This window comes from Verticillium nonalfalfae (assembly GCF_003724135.2).
Source record: "Verticillium nonalfalfae strain VnAa140/NRRL 66861 chromosome Unknown scaffold_103, whole genome shotgun sequence".
Lineage (NCBI taxonomy): Eukaryota > Fungi > Ascomycota > Sordariomycetes > Glomerellales > Plectosphaerellaceae > Verticillium > Verticillium nonalfalfae.
The window spans coordinates 85007-105407 of NW_021167328.1; the positions used below are offsets into that span (position 1 = coordinate 85007).

Below are 20401 nucleotides of genomic sequence, written 5' to 3' on the forward strand. Positions count from 1 at the left end.
GCGTTCTTATTGGTTATTCTGCTGCAGCCTAATGAGGCATGGATGTGCTCACGTGACGCGAAGTGCCGAGGTCAGACATGCCGACCGTTATCCAGCTTATCGCGGCCCTTGTCGGGGCTCTGACGTCGCCCTCACGAAGTTCATCTGGAGTAAGGAGTAGGAGCAGAGCATTTTGCTGACATTGCACATCATCTCTGCGTTTTTAAGAAGATCAATTGCTCTCTTCTCCTGCTTAGGGTTTCATGCAACATATCACGACGCGCCATGCCGCCACGTCTGACGCCTCTGCGCTTCGTGCGATCCGTATGTCCGACAGATGCTAGCTTATGTCTGTCTAATTGACGATGTTCCTGACAAGAGCGCAGGTTATGAACTCTTTCACCAAGGACTCAGGCCTTGAGCCGAGGTATATGACCCTCTCCAAAAGTTGCTTGATATTTCAAATACTGATCGTCCCAGATTGCTTGGTGAACACGTCCGTAACTCCTCACACTGAGTAAGATCGTTGTCATTGATTAACAGCTGCCTAGTTTCGAGTCACCAATGCGACTAATGGAACCGTCGACTTCGAGCTCGACATTCAGAAGCAACACACTGTAAGGAACACCCGGGGGTTTTCTCGATTCTTCGCCCGTGCTCACAGCATAGAACCGCCTCAAAACCATACATGGTGGGACCCTTGCATCTCTTGTCGACCTGGGAGGCTCGCTTGCCGTGGCAAGCACCGGTCGTTTCGCAACTGGTGTCTCAACGGATTTGAACGTCACATACATCGCCCCTGGCGGTGTCGTTGGCGATCGCATGACTGGGCAAGCTGTCTGTGACAAAATGGGCCGCACTCTGGCGTATACGACCGTGAAGTTCTTCAACAAGAAGGGCGAGCTAGCTGCGAGGGGTAGCCACACCAAGTAAGTGCGAGCCCGGAGGCATCAAAGTTATCTATTGACCAGTATAGGTACGTGTCCAAGACATGGGAAAATGAAGATTATGTTGCCCCAGCCGAGTTTGTGGCACCTGAGGAGGACCAAGTAAAGAATGACGAGGTCGGTACGCTGAAGAAGACGATCACTTCTGGGAGGGAGTCATCTGGCGTCTGGGGGAGGTCGTAAAGAAATGGCTGCAACAGAGACAAATACCCGACATAGATATAGAACTCGGTATTACTATCATATCTCTGCGATCCCTACTCAGTTGTGAATCCCGAACGCCTCAAAATACGCCCAGTGTGCCGTTATGCATGTTATGCCTGGATTCGTTCCGAACATCATCGTCAAGTCGTTAAGTCTTTCGTCTTGCACCATTACATAGATCCTCTGCCGGACTCAGAGCTTCCCGCCCAACTCTCGGCTCGTGCACACTCTGGCAGTGCTGGTGCCACGATCATCTCTCCCTTGGGACCCTTCCTTACTGCCCAAGACTCGCTGTCTCTCTCTTTCGCCAGATTACATAGCATGATGAGTATACCAAGCATAATCCATCGAATGACAGCTGTCAAAATGGGCTCCCAGACAGGGAACGACCGAGAAGTCATGTCCTTGTCTAGCAGCACCCAGAGTGCAGCTCTAGCAATGTCCCAGGAGAGAACGATCGACAACAGAATACCGCCAATCAAGGCGAATACGGGGGACTGCGTCAGGCGTCAGCGACTGCTGCCGCATGAAATTAGGGAGACGAGGAAACTGACTCTTCGGAGGTACTTCCCTCTGCCACGACGAGCGCATGCAAACGCGCTGACTATCACCAAGCCCACGGTACCGACGAGAAGCAGCGCGGCGATTGCAACCAGCATGCGGTTAGCTGCGATGCGGTTGCTGCCGCCCTGTCCCTGAGTCGGAACGACAAACGGGCTCGAAGTTGCGTCATCATATACGGACCTGTCGGCGTCGACAGCAAGCCCAAACTGCGCGATAGCCAAAATAATGAGGAGCGCGGTAAAGCAATGCACGGCGAGCCTTGCGAAACGGGGACGGCTAGTGTGGCCGCCCGCCTGAGGGATCTGGATGGCGAAGAGGAGTTCCCAAATAGCGCAAATGAGTAATGACTGGGCGATCAGGAGCATCCATGTCGATATCTGCGCGAGGATAGGTGCTGTAAGATATATGTTCCGTCGCCAATCTGTGTCGGGGTCCCTGTTGTCGAGATGCTCAATCTCGTAGCCGCGAGCTGCGGTGTATAGGATTGTCCACCTGCGAGAAGGTCAGCACAAGAGCCCGTGGTTTCGATTAGTCGGCCGTACAGTGAATACGCGACAAGAGCCGCTCGTAGAAAAAATACCCATGGCTTCGTTGGGTCTCTTTTGAAAATTTTCAGACGGAACGATAACAAAGTAAACACGAGGGCTGGAATGATGGTTAAGCCAGTCAATGCTGTAGCAATGATGGAGGCGATGCGTGTAAGTGCCATCGTCTGGTACCTGGCGTGTACGATTGACCGATGTCTGGTCTACCTGTATGCTGCACAGGTCGTCACATGCTGGGGCTTGCTGCTCCTTATTAGTACGAAACACATACTTCCCTTCAAGAAAGTAAATAGCTTGTGTGTTCGCTAATAGTACATTTTTCCTGTTCTGCGTATTCATTGATGATGGCCCGCTTGTCGTGGGTGTATGACTGCCAACGCCGAGCTGACGTTGGCCAAGCTCTGACCTCATCGTTGGTCGGCCATGACACTCGTTGACGCCAGGCGAAGCCCGCTGAGAGCTTGGAGCTTGGAGCTTCAGGTGACCGAGTCCACTTCCGGAGCATAGCGTCTCGGCGCCAATGAATATGCGTATGCCTTTTTCGTGCCAAAGCTGCACGCAGTAGTCATTGCGTCAAGTAAGTGGCTTACACCTACAAAATCCAGCGTTAGAGTTTCTTGGCCGTTGTTTCGTCGCAAGACATGGTGGCTGGCTGTTCAAAATGTTAGCAGGAGCCAAGGAAGTTTGGGTTCGGCATGTCTCACTCCTTTCTTCTGCGTCTCTACTCGGATCGCGATGATTCATGATCGGTCCGTAGATCACGTATGCGCATCTACTGAGAACAGACTTGCGAACCACCAGTTCAAGTCAAAATCATCCCCTGCAGTTTCATCTCTAATACCCTTCCATAATCACTTTCTACCAGAAAATGGGCTGAGACTCTGGTGGATTTGGCTCGACTAGCAAAGTCGCATAAGAATGAGGCGACAACGGTGAAACCCTTGGAGGCGTCCACGAATAGACTGGAGATGACGGCATAGATTTAATACAGGGCATCAGCAAAATTGGGAACACAACCCTTGCCGTTTTCTCAAATCAAGTCCTGTGAAGCATCTTGTCAGGAGAACCCTGTGAAACTACAGCATAGGGGGGCTAGTGTCAGAGCGTTATTTTGAGTAGAGTGAAGAGGTCTTCCACACGTGGTCCGTAGTAGATAAAGGATAGGCAGGGGGTCAGAATATATCTGAATTCTAGCCCTCCGCAGCCTACATATACGTTTCCCTAGCCTTTAGCCTGTAACCGACCCCCTACTCAGCGACTCCGTAGGGACCCCGCAGGGTCCCCTAATAGCTAGCCAGAGACTGAGGGCTGCGAAAGCGTATATATATGGATCGCGGAGGGCAAGACTTCAGACGTATTCCGTCCCCCTACCTATACTCTAAAGCGCTACGGATCACGCGTGGAAGACCTCTTCACTCTGGCCCAAAGCAATCACTGACAACCAAATAGATTAAAGAGGTCTTCAATAGGCCATATCTACAGTAAATGTTTAAAGAAGTGGTAAGAAAAGGCTTGAAGTCTAGTACTCAGTAGGTTGAAAGGGTCTCTATACCCCTTGCATATACGCTGCAGCAGTCATAACCCCCTGAGACGAGCTCAGTAGGTTCCTTCATCTCGCTTCGGATCCTGCTTATTAGCTAGTTTCAGAAAAAACAGTTCGTACCAGATCATCGTTGTTTGCCAGAGCCTCCCAACGATAAAACGTACCATCCGTTATACATGAGTTTAACATCTCGTCTAACTCTCTCAAGTCACTTTGACATCTGCGTGCTAGCTGAGCGTGCGAATGTGCATGGTTCAAAACGTACGATGCTAGTGCAGGATATGCTTCCAAGACTTGAGACTCCAAAGAATCAACTTCCGAACCTTTGCTTCCGTCAACATCTTTGAACCATTGGGCTTTAATCATTTCCCATGCCTGTTTCGCTCCAAAGGGATCATGGCCACTTCGTTGGTGGCTATCGACCAATTCCAGGGGGACTCTTCCTGACTTTGCTTTTGGCAAGTCTGACTGTTCTAACGGGCTATCATCGTCAAAGATCGCGCGACTATGAGGATCCAGTATAGGTCTGAATGTCTTGTGTTCTTCTGATACTTCAGCGGCGTGAACCGCGGGACAAGACTTTTGCGAATAGGATGACGCCGAGGATCCAAAGCTGATGATACTTGCAGGACGTTTCGCGCGACCGGATCGTTTCGCTCTCCATTTAACTCTTGCTTCAACAAATTTGTCGAGTTCAGATATCCGAATATAATCAAAGCAAGCGCGGAAGATAGCGATGTGACCTTGTTCAGAAAACTCATAGTACATGTCCTTTCCAAAGAACTTGTTCGCACCACCGCTCAAGAAGAGTTCAGCAACACTTTCATGGACAAGTTGTACTACTCGACTGTCTCCTGTAGTGCTGTCGAATGAACCGGCGCCTGCGAGCGCAGAAGCGACGTCATCTGCTGCGTTTGTTCCACTTTCATCTGATCTGACTTCAATCAAACCTCGCGAAAGACTTTTGATTTGCCGTATAAGCTGACAATCTGTCTGTGTGCAGTCTTCAGACCTGCTCCATTGTGATAAGGATCTTGGAGGGTCTGGGCGAAGAAATGCTAGAATGTGATGCCATTCGCAGAGTCGGAGACGTCTTTGAGCAAGAACGGTCCACTGAAAGACCTGTAAGGCGATATCAATATCATCTGCGTCGACTTCTTCTAGAATGCTTGTAAAGACGCTCCTCAAGCCAGGTCGAAGAGACATGATCCGATTGACAACGTATGTCGGGCTCTTGCCTTTTTCAAGATCTCGCAAGGCTGCGTCCACAGCTAGAGTAACCCAAAGGAAAACTCCCTGGGCTTTTCCAACAATGTAATCAAAAATTTGAGCCAGGACTTCCTTTGGAATATCCAAGTTTTCAAGCTTCAAAATCGTGTATTGCTTGATGTCTTCGAGATTGTTGAATTCCATCCGGGCGCCGAGAAAGTCGCGGGGCGCATCACGAAAGGATACGCAGACAGCCAGCTGCACCTCGGTGCGTTTAGCAGAGTCTATGAGCGATATAAAGAAGGCACACAACTCGGATACAGTCACGGAACTGCTTTCGTCGAGAGCGTCGACAAATATGAATGACTTCCTTGGGGCGAACCTTGGGTCTGTGAATATGCGTGTCAAGCTCTTCCTGAGATGATTCGCATAACCATCGAAATCGCCGATCTGACGTGTTTCCGAAAGTATAGGGTCGTCGCGAGGATCGCCCTCCAACGCCTTGACACATGCTGGATGCAAGTTGCAAAGCTGATAGATCAATGAGCGGTACATCCCTTCGACAGACCTTTCATGTCCCTCACCGCCTCGGTCGAAGAAGTGAGCCACTACACATGCGTCTTGTTCATGAGCGCGCACGTGTTCAAAGCTGCTTTTCATCAGAGTTGACTTTCCCGAGCCGGGCTTGCCAAGAAGTCGAATGAAGCGAGGATGATGCTCAATATCCTCGTTTTCCGCCCAATCTCTGAAGGCTGGGCTCCTCATGAACCATAAACAAGTATTTGGTACTGGGTCATCAATATTAAGCCGTCGAAGATGCATTCTGGGAAATGCAAGGGCATTGACCATCGCTGTTTGTCGGTAAGCGAGCTGTAGGACGACAAATGACGGCACTTTCATGACCTGGTGAGCTTACCCTTTTCTTCAATATTTAGGGATAGCTTTCTTCTTGATCCGGAACGATCTGGGGGCCTCATTTGCCATGCGTGAACCTTTTGCCTGATTGCGTCGTAGATCTCGAACAGTTCAGCCACCAACTTTTGGTAGTTCGGATCGTTCGGGGACGAGAACCGACAGATTGATCTGTGATCGCCGTCGAGAACTTCTGCTCTTTCCCGAATGTCCCCGAGGCATGACGATATGTCGGGCACTACCTGTGTACACTTAGATTAGTGCAAGATCCAGTTTGCTGATTTATCATCGTAAATAGTCACCTTGGACATCCTAAATTGCCCAAACCTCATCGGGATTTTAAGGGGCAGCCCCTCCTGGAAAGTCTTCACACGGAAACTGTGCTTGAGCCAGAGGGCAGAGAACGCGTGCTGGCATCGTTCCAAATCAGAATTCTTGAGCGACAAGCTGTCAAGAATCAGGGCATTGGTGTCCATCAGGACGAAGCTGGCCAATTTTCGGAAATTCTCGCCGACATGTGCAGCTGGACTGCCACGGTGCGGCGTACCCATAAACACAATACCCGCTATATTGTCGAGAATGTCGGTGGCCGCGGGGTAGCCCGAGCTAGAACACAATCCCAAAGTCTTGGAAGATGGTTAGAAACCAGTTCATGGCTCGAAGATTGGGATTCTCGAGGTGATTACCTCTTTGAGCAGAATTCCGCCGAGAGAGTGATTTACAAAGATCACTGGCCGGCCTAGCGGCCTCTTGCGCTGCAGCTCATGAAGGAGACTCTCACTGTGTTTAAAGATGCTGTTACGATTCACAGCTCCTGAAAGACGCAAGTCTGCAATGGATGTTTTGTAGCCGAAGACCAAAATGCGGGCTTCTGAACAGTCATTTGAGAGGAAGTCGCTGGGCCAGAAAGCTTGGGACGTCTGGTCATCACCAGTGACGGCGGAATGTCGCTCAGTAGACTTCTTGCGTGGAAACAACCGCTTCATCGTTGATGCGGACTGACTGCCCCCCTGGCTGTTTGATTGCGACGAGCTCCCCTCCCCTGCATCGACTTTTGCCGCCGAAGGACCCGCTGAGTTGATCTCGCCAGCCCATGTCTTAAATGGATGACCTTGCAGTCCATGGATCAGAATGATGCTGTGCATCTTATTAGCGGAATCCCACAACGCCTTAATGCAAGACTAAATACAGGGTTACGTACTCAAGAAGTGGTTCATTCATGGGCTGATATACCACAGATAGCCCTGTATCTGCTATCATTGAACTTAGCTTTTGATGCGAATAGTTGTGCGGTGGGACCAACCTGGCATCTTGTTTCGGTTGCTGGGCGCCCGCACCCCAGCCTCAAGCCTAGTCGGGGGCGATATGGAAATGCTCATTGCATCTTCATTATCCATAGCTCTAGAGTGTTTTCGATTACGACGAAATGAACAGGGCCCAGCGTCATGCCATAAGTGTTGGGTCAAGTCCCCAGAGATAGATGATCAGGCTCTGGGCTGCGGGAGTCTTGTGATGGCAACAACGAAGCATCACGTGTCCCATGCAAGGTGGAGGAACTGGCCTATCAAAAACTGAATGAACGAGACGCGCACAAGAATCTGATTGAGGGACCAGAGGTGAGCGCCGTGCTCCTTGTGGTCTTTGTCTGTCAGACAGGTACACAGTCACCGTAGCCTACCTTGGGCACGTTTCCTTGCCTAGTACAAGGTACATCTCCAGTGATGCTGGTCAGCGCCTGGGATGAAACGAGATGGAGCATCTTGAACTCACTTGGCGCCATTGACAATCCCAAACCTGGCTCTCTCGCGTCCTCAAATGCGTATTCTTGACGTCTTGGTAAAAGATTTTCATTATTGACATCCCATTATTGACATCCAGATAGAACCTACTTTCCGAGTTCTTGTCGTCTTGCACAGTGCATTCTCATGATTTGGGTCCTGGCGTTACCATCCACATAAGAGTTCGGCTGCAATGGAGGATGCATCTATGCTGGAGATCTATTATCGGGGCTGACCCGATTCATCTCCTCCGCCTCCTCGCCAGCAACACCTTCATAGCCCCAATCTCCGCTAGATCGGAGTCCACCCTTTTTCAAAGAGGCCACAAATCCAAGAACGAGCGCTGCTGCAGAGGGGAAGCCCACGTCTATCAAGACATCCATATTTGCCGAGAAGGGCCCAGGAGCCACGGGATCGACCTCGTATGCGAAAGCAAAGAACATATTCCACGTGCTCCTGATCAGGACGAGAAACGACGCCACGAGACAGTACAGGGCAAGCTAGACAGTCAGTATTCACTCCCTAAGTACGACGAGACAACTTACCCTGTCGAGCCCGGCCGATTCCTTCGTCCTCCTCCACGCGAACACACCAGTGCTACAGAGCACCATGGCCTGCATGGAGCTGATGAGGTCATATCCAATCTGCCACCTCGTGGCCGTCTGCACAACGTCTCCGTCCGCGCCCCCAGCCTTGGTGCCCGCATCGAACGAATTGCCGTTGCCCCTCGCCGCCTGTGTGAATCCGAACCGGAGCACGGCGAATGCACAAAGCCCGGCGGACAGGAATCGCACGAGATCAAAAACCTTGCCGTGCGTGAAGGGTTCCTGCCAGACGTAGTTGACGGCTGCCAGCAGCGCCCCGGCGCAGAACAGCAGGGCGACGGACAGGAGGGCTGTGCCGAGGTTTTTGGCCATTTCGCCGACATCGCGGAGGCGCATGAGGATCTCGGCCAGGGAGGCTGTGGCAGGGCCGTGGATGTCGGGGGTCGTCGCTGCAAGGTGGGAAAGCGTCAGGGTGCTTATCGCGAGGAAGACATTGGCGCTGCAATTGCCAGGTTAGCTGGTGCGAGGGGCGGCTGAGGGGTTCATCGAGAGGAGCAACGTACAGCGCGAAGGCGAGAACGCCATGTTTCGCCCAAGGAACGAAGCGACGTGTCGGGTCTTCATCGCGGGGTACGGCGAGTAGCAGGTAGATGTAGGCGCTCGAGAGAACGACGGCGAGGATAGGGTAGATGGTCGTGGCGAGGAGTTGCTCCTCTGCGGGATCCTCGGTGAAAATGCCGTCGGAGACCATGGCATCGATTGGAGGCTAGCGATACATCGGTGGCGAGTGCGCCAATGCGACGTGTGTCGATGATTTCGAGGTCGAGTGACGAGTGCTCGTGTTCAGAAGTTGACACAAGGGCCTTGATCGTGGCTCTCTCTGAAGCACTGCCAAGAGCGGCCCGGGACTCCGAGCGCCGTGGAGCCAGAGTGCGTCAACCCAGCACGCTGTAGACGGGTATGTGCATCTGGGCCTGTAATGACCACTCGAGGCCTGCAACGTATGATGAAAGGTACTGCACGTCAATAATTGTAATTCTGAACATTCGTCGCTACATATTGTCCCGACATCGATTCGACCATGGCTGCGACCCAGATTTGTTGGTACAGGCCAACCTGTGGAGTTGCAAGTGGGGAAGACGAAGGAAAGCCTGGTTGCTTGCTGTAAGGTACCAGCAGAAGGATCCAGTAGCTAGAGAATCCCCCGAGAGCTCTTTCCCCCGAAGCTTGTGGAATTGACGGCGCGAGAGGCAATCACTGAGGCCGCCACTGCCAGGATGACCAGTCTGTTGGATCGGGCAGCTAGATGGGCAGAGCTACAATACTTGGTCTACCTTAGGTAAGGTAACACCTACCCAAGGTAAATACCATGATACAAATGGAAGCTGCGTCCTGCCGCGGACACACTGAGGGGACGGCAAGACAGACAATCCCACCACAAGCCATCACTCTGTTCGTTCATTCTGTCGTCCAATACTCTTCGCATGATCAGCAGTCTCCGAAGGCTTCATGTCGGAGGACTAATAGAGCCAAATCAACAATGGAACGTTCGTTCGGCGTCTCGGAACGATGTTTGGGCAGTCAGGCAACCCAGCGTCCAAGCAGCAGCCAGGGATGGTCGATCAATTCTTCCACGTGCAATGCGGAGTCGTCAGACGCATTGCCTCGCTCGGCACTGGCTTCTGATCTCATTCCCAACGTCCGACAAGTACGACATCAAATGCCAATTCCAATGGTGCCTGCAGACGCCGGGCCATCGCCGCCATTGGGAATAAACCGCGCACGTAAGCAACAAAGGGCGCTCTCTGCGAACCACGGCCGCCCATACCCACCTGCTTCACCTTCGGTTCCCAGGTCAGCAACCATTAAGGCATCTATTGGGCAGGAAAGATGTCCGGGTCGGTGCGTCGCCCAAGTGGACCTCCGCCGCCTTACGGTGGGCTGGACAGAGTGGACGACGAGGACAAGTGGTACATGGTAGTATGGCGTTGACCGCTGAGACACGACAGGGGCCGAGCCGCGCCTGGAGGGGCAGCGCAAGGCAGAGAATCGGTGCCCGACGTCATCGTTGCAGGCGGTCAAGACAAAGGGCAGGGTTGGTGCCGGCGACGGGCTGCGCGCCAGCGACGGGATGGCCCCGGGACTTGTGTTGGTGACATGTTGCGCGCTGGTCTACTGGCGCTGCATACATGGTACGCTCAACAAGCTCTGATGCCGACCCTCCAAAAGACCCCCGAAATGCCACATCCACGATACCACATGTCGGAGCCGCTCAGAACATCCCACACGCCGCACCAGATGGTCAGTCAATCAGCACTGTACCAGGGCATGGGGGCGATCTCCCGGATGGAGCATCCAGGGGCAAAGAAGACACTGCTGCCCGAGAGGCGACTTTGGGCATGTTGGGTTGGTGGTGAAAGGCAGAAAAGGCTAGACCCTGGCGGCTGTCATGGACGAGATGGGGAAAAAGAACGACAGCCGCCGGGATGAAGGGTTGTAATTTGAAAAGGTATAATGAGGGTCGTGATGGACTCAAGCAGGGAGGACCTTGTCTGCCGGCTCGCACGTCGCCGCCCGTGGCATGACTCGCTGGGCAATCTGTTAGGGATTTCCTCAACAGCCCGCTGTGTCTGGGTTGGAGCATTGACAGCAGCACTAACACTTATGCCCCCCCTGCTGCGCGTCCAAGATCCCCCACCTCTAACCTCAATCGTCGTCATCAAAGCCGGTTTCCCCTCCATTGTCGACTAGCGAGGCCAAGTCTCGTCAATCCAGAGGTTTGTCGACATCGTATCCTGGGGCCTGGAACCATCTCATCTCATCCCCTCGCCGTGGGCTTCTCGCAAATACAAAATCATCTCTCTCCCCCACCTGCACAGATCATCTGACCAGCCCCCTCCATTTCCATGGTATGGACAGGTCCTCCTTTGCCTTTTAATACTGCTGTCTCTTGTCGTCAGAGACAGAATCTCGTCCACAGCAACCCAGAAGCGAACGCGCCAACCACAGCCCCCTCCATCACAGGCCAACGTCACCTGAGAGGGGTCACGGTCGCAACGACAGACCACCCAACAACCTGTGATATCACCCGGCACCGCCATTCCACACCCTCCCCAAATCAGCCAGTCGCCATCCATCTTTGGCCCTCTGCCGCCGCCGTCAAATCACATCTCACGGCTCTGATTCTCTCTGTGTTCCAGGCGTCGTTTCCACTTTCCGCCACAACATCGGATCCAACTTCCCACTTGGTCCGCCCCGACATTTGCGTCATACGTCTCTCGGCTGCCACCACACACACACACATATCGCAGCGATCTCGTCTTTCCAGTACTCGACATCGACTGTCATCTGACCTCCGTCTGGTTTGCAGACCAACATCGACAGCAACTCCTTTTTTGTTGCATCAATTTGTCGATCATCAGAACCGAGTTCTTCCTGGAGACTTTGTTGATCTGTTTCCATCACCGCTTTGATACCCGTTCCTGCAGATTCGAAAACTCCAACCATGGCCAACCGCTGGGATCGCGATCGCTTCGCCTATGAGCGAGAGCGGGATCGCTTTGATGACCGGCCACCTCCCCCTAGCCGCTTCGAAGACCGACCGCCTCCTCGATTTGACGATCGTGACGATGCCTACTCTCAGGTGCCTCCCCCTCGCCGCCCTCGCGAACATTCTGACGAGCGATACGACCGCTACCCACCTGCTCGCCCCCCTCCTGGTCGAGGCTTTGATGACGATCGTGATTTTGTCCAAGACCGTCGCTACTACGGCGACGACGACCGTCTTCCCCCGCGCCGCGATGAGCGGGATGTGGAGCGCCGTGTCTACATTGACCGTGAGAGGGAACGATACGCGAGCCCTTCGCCTCCCCGCCGGCCCACAATGGTCCGCCGTCAATCATCCCTAGACACCTTCGACCGCCGCCCGCTGCATTTCCTCGACCGAGAGCCCCGTGAAGAGTATGGCCAGATGACTCGTCGCGAAGATTTCCGACGGGAACGCGAGCGTGAGGAGTTCCGAGCGCCCCCTTACCAGCCAATCCCTCTGCCTCGCACCCGCCAACTCGGCCCTGCCCGACCAGCACCCTACGATGACATTTCAGTTGCCGAACCTGGCTACTACGGCGACGAAGAATTCCGTACCATGCCGGAGCGTGTGCGCGAACGAGAGATTATCCATGACAAGTCCTCGCGGCGGCGTCGCGACCGCAGCCGCGAGTCGAGAACCACCAAGACATACTCGCACCGCGGCAGTTCACGCTCGAGCAGCACCAGCAGCCGCACGTCGAGCGACAGTGGCGGCACAGCCGTCCGCAGTGAGTACCCGAAGAAGGGCAAGACGAGAATTCCCGCCCGACTGGTGTCCAAGAGGGCACTAATTGAGCTGGGATACCCGTTCATTGAAGAGGTAGGTTCTCCTTGCTGATCGCGATTTTGCTCCTTTGCTGACCATTCAGGGCAACACTGTTATTGTGCTCAAGGCTCTCGGCCAGGACAATATCGATGAGCTGCTCAAGCTCAGCGAAGAGTTCAAGAAGGGTATGCAGAGCGTCATTATGACACTACGAATGGACGCTAACTTTCAGCAGGTGAGCTGGAACTTCTTGAGGAACGTCGCGAGGAGGTTTTCACCATCGCTCCTCCTCCACCTCCTCCGGCACCCGTCGTCGTCGCACCCCCACCCCCGCCAGCGCCAGCTCCCGTCGCTACACCTGTACCAGTCGCCACAACACCAGTTCCACCACCTGCCCCTGTCGTGGTCCCTCCGCCCCCCGTGCCCGTCGTTGCACCGGCTCCTCCGCCCCCAGCGCCTGTCTACTACGAGGCGCCGCCTCCACCGCCGCCCCCAGCGGAAGTTGTTTACGATCGCACCGTCATCCGCGACGTCTCGCCCAGTCGCTCAGTTTACTCTTCCGCCTACACTGATTCGGGTGCTCCCCTCTACCACGAGCACCGTGAAATGTCATCCGAGATTCCGGTCGGCCCCATGGCTCTCGCAACGCGCCATCGCTCACAGTCCCGCTCTCACCGCGAGATTCGTGCCGAGATCAAAGCTCTCGAGGCCGAGATGCGCGACACCCGCATCTCGAAGCGTCACGAGCACCGCCACGACCGCGACCGCGAGATTGTGCGCGCCGAGCGCATGCCCGATGGCGCCCTCGTGCTGTTCGAAGAGAAGGTCGAAAAGGTCGAGCACGGGCACCGGCCGGCGAGGATCGAGAAGGACAAGAAAGGTAGGATGGCCATCAGCATCCCGAAGAAGTACCTCTAGGTGCGGCGTGCTTTTTTCCTCTCTTCTCGAAAATCGGGGACGACCGAGACACGACAGTTACTGATGCTTTCTCTTCGACAGGGCCGTCCCCCGGTTTGATGAGAGCCATGCTTGCTACTCTGACATGAGATGTTCCTGATTTCGAAACGGCCTCCGCATAGGTGTCCAGACAAGACAAATGGAGGTCTTGTGAAGGGATTACAGAAGACGGTCTTGGACGTCCTAAAATGACTCGGTCTGGAAGAGTACGGACGTGAAATGTTGAATATTGGATGTGGATATTACGTTGCGGCGCTGTTCTTGGGTTTTCTGGCACGCTAGGTTCGGGGAAGGTATCTCAATCACCGTACTGTAGAGGTGTATACGAATTATGACTTGTACTGGGTCCAGATCGGTTCTGTGATGCTACTGTATTCAAAGATTTGTCAAGGCTGGGTTGCGCGCTCCCCAGGCCCGTCGAAGGAGACAATTTCCCAGCTCATGCACGTCTCTGCTTGGGAGAATCTCAGTCGAGCAGAAAGGCTGCACAGGCAACGGGACGAGGGACGCAAAAACAAAATGTCAGGCGCTCACGGAGCGCTCACGTACGGCACACGACGAGGGCAGGATTCGAACCTGCGCGGCCGAAGCCATATGATAAGGTGCCCAGCGCCCTTGTAATAAGGGGACCGGGAAACGGTTCGAGTCATACCCATTAACCACTCTGGCACCTCGCCGATGAAGAGTAATGTCCGTTCGAGGGGGCCTAAGTGGGACAAGGGAAGGGGAGGGTGCCTGAGCTGGGGAAGCGAACGGGGCGGTGGGGGCTGTGAGGGATTTGGGAATGTGTGGAGTTTTGTGGATGGGATGTGTCTTGGGATCTCTTTGGTGACAATAGAGTAAAGGGGGAAGACGGTAAATGGGGGGTCATTTGGCTGATTTGTTACTGCGGTTCCTACCTCAAGGGCCTCTCATTATACATTGTCGGTTCCATCGATGGTGTCTTGTTCGGCGACAGGCTCTCTCTTGGGTTGGTCTGTGGAAGAAGTCCATTCATGAGGCTGCAACGATGCCTGCGATCAACTGCTATGCGTTGGGCGGCGGGCTTGACGATGCCGCGATGCCTGCGAGGCAGTGCTCCGTCACTCGCATCGGCGAGATGTTGCTTGTAGGGTGATGCCACACTAGACAACACGTACCTCAGTCGATCGTTCGATCATTGTTTCAAAGGCTCGTCCGTCCAGAGAGCCCAATATGCGCCGAAAGCGGCGCCGACAGGCTTGAGTAAGAACGATGGCAATCGATTTCATGCCCACATCACGTCGTTGAAGCGGCTCTAGACACCTTGCGTCACGACATCCGCCTTGGCACGTTAATCAACTCTCGCCTTCTAGTTATCGCGCTGCTTCGACCAAAAACAATGTTCGTCGGCCGTTTCTGGCCTGATCAAACCGCGCCCAGCCCTAACCCTGTCGAAGAATGTTGCCAGAAGTGGAGGCTGCTGTTCAGCAAGTTATGTTGCCTTTCGGACGACGACGAGGCGACTCGTCTGTCACAATCATGCGACGCCTTCGGAACCGCCTGGCAGGGTCTCAAAGCTGCATGGATCCTTCAATAAGGTTATGAACTTCGATCAGGGTAGCTTTCGCGCCGCGGCCCTCTATAGCCGCCATCACCGATATCGTGATGATTGTATTGCAGACATTTGACAAGGAGCAAGAGGTCCAGGGCCTTAAGGCTTTAATCTCTACCTTGCATCCAGTTTTCGTCGAGAAATTACAGGTTCAGATTAAAACCCCAGCCGGACGATCGGAAACAAAACACCCTTCGCTATCACACTCTACATCGTTCGATTGCGAAAAGGGTCTGTAAAAATGATCGCTTCACAATCTTCTCAGTGACCTTGGCCAGAATTACTGGACAACACGGATTCAGATGGCCGATGCGAGAATATTCGATGTAGAAATCCGAAACCCGAGGCCTGATAGTCAAATGAAAATAACATAGACGCCGAACGATGCAGATCTCACAGTAAGTCCTGATGGTTACCATGCATATCGTTAAGTATTTGAACAATGCGATTCCGCGGGGACAGATCTTACCAAATCGAGGGTTATGCACCACAGACGAGATTTTCAAGAAGGTCTCGGGGCAGAAGACGATCGAAGAAGGCAGATAGCTCTGGTATGTTGAAGGCGCATGTCTGGTACTGTATTTTCCCCTCAGATGCACCTTTCTTGAACTAAGGCAAAGACTTTAGCCTGGAGGAATCTATCTTGACATGAGCCGCTTCCGTACACAGATTAAAGCACTGCGTGACGGGCAGTCACATCTTTGCTGTGCGATAAGTGCTGGCCCTGGATGAGACACCAAGCACAATAGATGATGAACGATGAGTTAATTTTCCTTGAAGAAAGACACTCACACGGACCCGCACGGAGCATTTGCGGATGGCATTCCACTCATCTAAGACAACATAACCGTACTACACATCGCAAAGTCCAGAATATTTCGGACAAGTCGGTGCGCCAGAAACCATGTCAACTGTGCACGCATTACAAGTTTGGATTCACATGTCAGTATTACATGAAAACGTCAAGGCACAAATCATTGGCGAGCTCAACACTTTTATAACGACAGAACTAGAGTAGGAACAGAGAAACCTCCGCAACGTGTCCGCAGTAAAGACTGTCATGAACCAAGATCAAACTGCAATGAACCCTTCAACCCCAATCACCAAACAGTCACCACATCCACCGCGTTTCAATCACGGCCTTTTCTCCAACGCACAAGCGCAAGCCATCATGACTTAGAGTGCTGATGCGAGCCTGTAAAGCTGCCTCAGAGGTTGGAGCAGGCCCTCTTGATGGACTGGATGCCGAAAAGCTCGTTGGCAACGTTGACAAGGGCAGTGCCGCCAATTCGGAGCCTCTGCTTCTTGGTCTTGGCACGGACGAGGAGCAGAACAGTCTTCCTGACGCCACCAAGCTTCTTGAGGTACTTCTTGATCCTGAGATACTTGGCGGCGGGAATGAAAGTCGTGGCGATGGCCTTGGTGATCGCATAGACGCACCTGGCGACCGCAAGGGGCCCACGAGCCTCGAGATCACTGCGCTCAAGGATGGCGAGCGAGGTGTCCTCGCTGCGGGCTGAGATGGGGGCGCCGTTGTCCCTCTCCTCCTTGACGCTCTTGTCGCCGTCGCGGAAGCCGTTCTCGATGAGCCAGGCGTTGGTGGCATCGTCTCCCTTGAGGAGGACCTCGTCGGGGATGGAGAAGATCTCGGTCAGTGCCAGCTCGAGGGCGAGCTCTGTCTCCTCGGTCAGGCTGACAGTATCAGCAGCGCCGCGGGCAGTGATGTCGCGTTCCTCGGTGGCCTCAGAGACCACCGGGCCGGCGATGGCCAGGGTGGCGAAGATGGCGGCGGTGAAGAGCTGGAACTTCATTTTGATGGTGGATGATGCTTGACGTGATGACCAAGTATTGCTTGGAAACAGCGTGAGTCTGAAGGATCGTGCTGGAGCTTTTGCTCAGAAGTAGAGTGTGATGATGAGACTGATAGTGTGGATGATGAACCAAAACAAAGACAGTGAGGAGAATTGTCGAGCTCATATTTATAACTGCTTAACCTCGCTTGATCATCTTCACATATTGACTTGTTGAACAGCTTCTACCTCAACCCCTGGCATCACGATATCGCGAAGTCCGAAGATCGGCAAGGCACTCTTGCTGATTCTCTCCATCAGGCCTGCCTCGCTTACGAAGAACGAATCATATGCAGCATGAGGCATGGATAGGATAGATGATTTGCGTGATGCGTCCATCGAGATGTGTTTCTTTCTGCGCCCACCCCTGAAAGGGCTGGGTCGGCTTACAGTTCGCGCCAGGCTCTGCGGTTGCGATGTCGATTCTTGGCCCCCATCATCTAGGACCCCTGCATTTCGCTACGGGAAACGTGGCTGGGAAAATAAGCATTGGGGGCAACATGAGTGTTATTTCCCCCTGAAGTTGCTGAACCGCTTAAAGAACATGGGGGATGCGGCGTCAGCATTCGTTTATTCTCCCTCGCACACGCTTATCATGCGTTGCATTCTGGATTCGAGCAGGGGCATCTGGATATTGGTTGGTCTGGACTCAAGATGATGTGCTTCCCAAACGAAGAAAAAGCTGCATTTCAGCCTTGCTGGATGAACTAGTGAATGCTTAATTGTGAGTGGGCTACAGGACCGGCAGCCATCGCTCAGAAAGGGATTTGGGGCCGGAAAACGAGATCACGGCGGAGAAGCAGATGCGGGACGGGTCCAATGTAGAGCTAACCATTTTTTCAAGATTGTTTCCATCTGGCGCCATATTGCTGGTACATGAGAGATGAACGCTCATGTATGTTGTCGGCAAGTTTGCACAGGAACTATCCTGTGACTTCATTCTTCCGGATCGACAGATACACTTGTCATGGTCAAGGAAGCTCTTGAACCGCCAGGGCGATGATCGGCCAGGTACCAGGCACATATCGCTGCCGAAAGATCGAGTGGCTGATGTTCCAATCACATGGAAAATAGACACACGGCGTAGGCCACAAGGCAGACGACTGGGCGGCATGTCGCTTACCACGGGAAGGCTTGAAGGTGGCCGCACCCCGCCCTTGCCATGACTACTCGCTACAAGCGATTCAGCGCCACGTTCATATTAAGCTTATATGTAAGGCGCGTTTCGATATGCAAGTCAAACTCAGCCCTGAAGCCATTCTCGAGCCAAATATCGGTGCCAAGAAAATCTTACCCTAGGGCTGTGCATCTGGGGGAGCCTTATTTGCAGTGAAGTCAGCCTAGCCAATGGCGTGGCGTGAGCCTGCACTGTCAGCAATGGAAATCGGGCGTATCGACCCGAGTCTGACCATGGTTTCTATGACCGGTCTGAGCCTACAGGCGGCCCGCAAACCATTTCTCATCCCTTGACCGGGATGTTAGTTGGTAATTCAGAAAGCAGAACGCGATGGAAGAACCTTTTGCTAGCCACTCACCTACACGGCAGTCGCTGATGTGGTGCTTCATATTGCGCGCATTGGCAGGCAAGTCTGCCTACCTATGCTAGGTGCAATTCTGGCGTTTTTCCATTCAGCCACGCTTGATTTAAAATTTACCTATGCTTCCTCACGCTGGTGTGAGCTTGCTAATCTCAGGGTGTCAATACCATGGCCAATGGACTGGAGATTGCGGACACATCAATCTGCAGAACCTACCTTCTTCACACCGGAAGTTTTCACTGGGATCTCGAGTGTTGTATTAGTGAAATTAATTAGTACTTCACCTCCCATCCGTGACCAATAAGCTAGGTCTGACTTCTCAACAAGCAAACCTTGCTCTAAAGACGCCGACGCCGCCCGGTTTATCTCACGGAGAAGGGGGATGTGAATTTGCAAGACATCTACCAGTCCACTCGGGCCCAGTTCGCAGACCGATTTGATGAAGTATCGCATCTCTTGTCGTCAATAAAGTTTCTGAGATCAATACCGTATCGAATTGAGTATCTTGCGAAGGGAACGCGGGGTGTTATTTATGAGATTACTCTTCTTCAATGTAAGGGAAAGGTGTATGAGGTTGATAATTCTACCAATACTCAACACCTGAGGGCAGATCCTGCGCTTTAGGGAAGCAGACGGTATGATTGATTCCAGGCGATGGGTAGGATATAAGTATGTAAAAAGAAATTTAAATCCAAATAAAGGGGGAAATGCAGTAAACCCTGTTCTCTGCGTTGCGGTCGTTCTGGAAGAAACGGTTCTGACGCGTCCGTGGGAAAATTGGACACAACACAGTAACTTCTCAAGCATTTCTCCCATCGCCAGAAAAGAATAATGGTGGGTGATTTCAACATATGTTAGGCGTTATGTTGAGTGGTAAGTTCGACTGATCATCAGGTTAGAGCGTTATGTTTCCATCGCTGCGCTGCTCCTCACGCTATGCATTTAAGCTGATACTATGGCATTTATTTATATCCGCTTCACCGACCACGGAGAATCCTTCACTGGTGCTTGTTGCTACCTCATTCCGGCCTCCATCCACAAGTCTCGCGTTGTTAGACAGACTGGGTGGCAATTACTGACTCCCGCCAGTACCAGAGTCCCGCCCAGGTGGGTCCCGGTCCAACGAGGATCTGTCCTGCTACAACACCGACAGCAACCTGAATGGCTTCCAACGTTTCGATGTACCCGAGGCGGCGTAAGTCCCAAATCGAGTACATTTTTGATGCAAAAACGGCAGCCAGCCCAGCCATCAAGTCATACTTGTGCAAAAGATCGAAGTCATCTCCTATGTTTGGCCAGGCAATATCAGGTACGAAGAGGTTCGTCGATCGCAGGAGCGTTCTGTTGATCAACGCACCTGAACTGTAGCACGTAATACCTAGGGCTACGAGGTGTGCCGTGGCCTGGATACCAAAGGCAAAGATATATGTCGACTTGAGGCTCTGCAGGTCGCGCTTGGTGTATTGATCCGTATCAGGTCGGCTTCTGTCTTTGGTGGTAGAGCAGCTGTGCCACTGCCATGTCCTGAGACCCGAGGTAAACAGACTAGTCAACATGCTGAAAAGAAATGGGGCGAGACGCAATAAGTCTACTCTTTTGGCCCTGAGACATTCTTAGTGGTTCACCTGAAGAGTTCGCCCCGAATGTCGTAGTGCTCGTCTCAGGCGGCCAAGTCTTCAAGGACGCAGCCAATAAGACCTCGGGCCTTCACCCAGTATGGCGTCCATCTCCTTTTGTGCTAGTTACTTGGCTTTCTATTGCTAAAATGGCCAGTAATTCTTTACGTAAAGCTGTCAATGACGATGTCACATTCGTGGAAGGCAACCTTCCTTCCTTTATACTTCTTAGTTTCTGGAAAAGTGGGTTAAACCCCTTATCTAGACCTATCTATTAGCTAGTAACC

The 20401-nt window shown here is 52.9% G+C and overlaps 5 protein-coding genes and 1 non-coding gene across 6 annotated transcripts; 3 read left to right on the forward strand and 3 right to left on the reverse strand.

Moving 5' to 3' along the window:
• Positions 1–264: 264 nt before the first annotated feature.
• On the forward strand, positions 265–2038 carry D7B24_000454 (uncharacterized protein; the record flags this gene model as incomplete). The annotated part of the gene is made up of 7 exons (XM_028634711.1): positions 265–303; positions 366–406; positions 460–475; positions 531–596; positions 649–908; positions 956–1047; positions 1746–2038. The coding sequence occupies 7 exons, from the start codon at positions 265–267 to the stop codon at positions 2036–2038; spliced, it is 807 nt and encodes a 268-aa protein (XP_028492639.1).
• A 5849-nt stretch (positions 2039–7887) lies between these two features.
• On the reverse strand, positions 7888–8977 carry D7B24_000455 (uncharacterized protein; the record flags this gene model as incomplete). The annotated part of the gene is made up of 3 exons (XM_028634712.1): positions 7888–8181; positions 8227–8725; positions 8790–8977. The coding sequence occupies 3 exons, from the start codon at positions 8975–8977 to the stop codon at positions 7888–7890; spliced, it is 981 nt and encodes a 326-aa protein (XP_028492640.1).
• Positions 8978–11731: 2754 nt separating this feature from the next.
• D7B24_000456 (uncharacterized protein) lies at positions 11732–13498 on the forward strand (the record flags this gene model as incomplete). The annotated part of the gene is made up of 3 exons (XM_028634713.1): positions 11732–12634; positions 12684–12765; positions 12816–13498. The coding sequence occupies 3 exons, from the start codon at positions 11732–11734 to the stop codon at positions 13496–13498; spliced, it is 1668 nt and encodes a 555-aa protein (XP_028492641.1).
• A 594-nt stretch (positions 13499–14092) lies between these two features.
• On the reverse strand, positions 14093–14214 carry D7B24_000457. Its single transcript has one exon. It is a non-coding gene; the product is annotated as a tRNA-Ser (tRNA).
• Positions 14215–16318: 2104 nt separating this feature from the next.
• D7B24_000458 (uncharacterized protein) lies at positions 16319–16921 on the reverse strand (the record flags this gene model as incomplete). The annotated part of the gene is made up of 1 exon (XM_028634714.1): positions 16319–16921. One exon carries the CDS (start codon positions 16919–16921, stop codon positions 16319–16321), a length of 603 nt encoding a protein of 200 aa, XP_028492642.1.
• Positions 16922–19453: 2532 nt separating this feature from the next.
• On the forward strand, positions 19454–19693 carry D7B24_000459 (uncharacterized protein; the record flags this gene model as incomplete). Its single annotated transcript, XM_028634715.1, has 2 exons — positions 19454–19502; positions 19588–19693. Coding segments are annotated over 2 exons (155 nt in total), but the record flags the coding sequence as incomplete, so codon positions are not given.
• Positions 19694–20401: the final 708 nt, after the last annotated feature.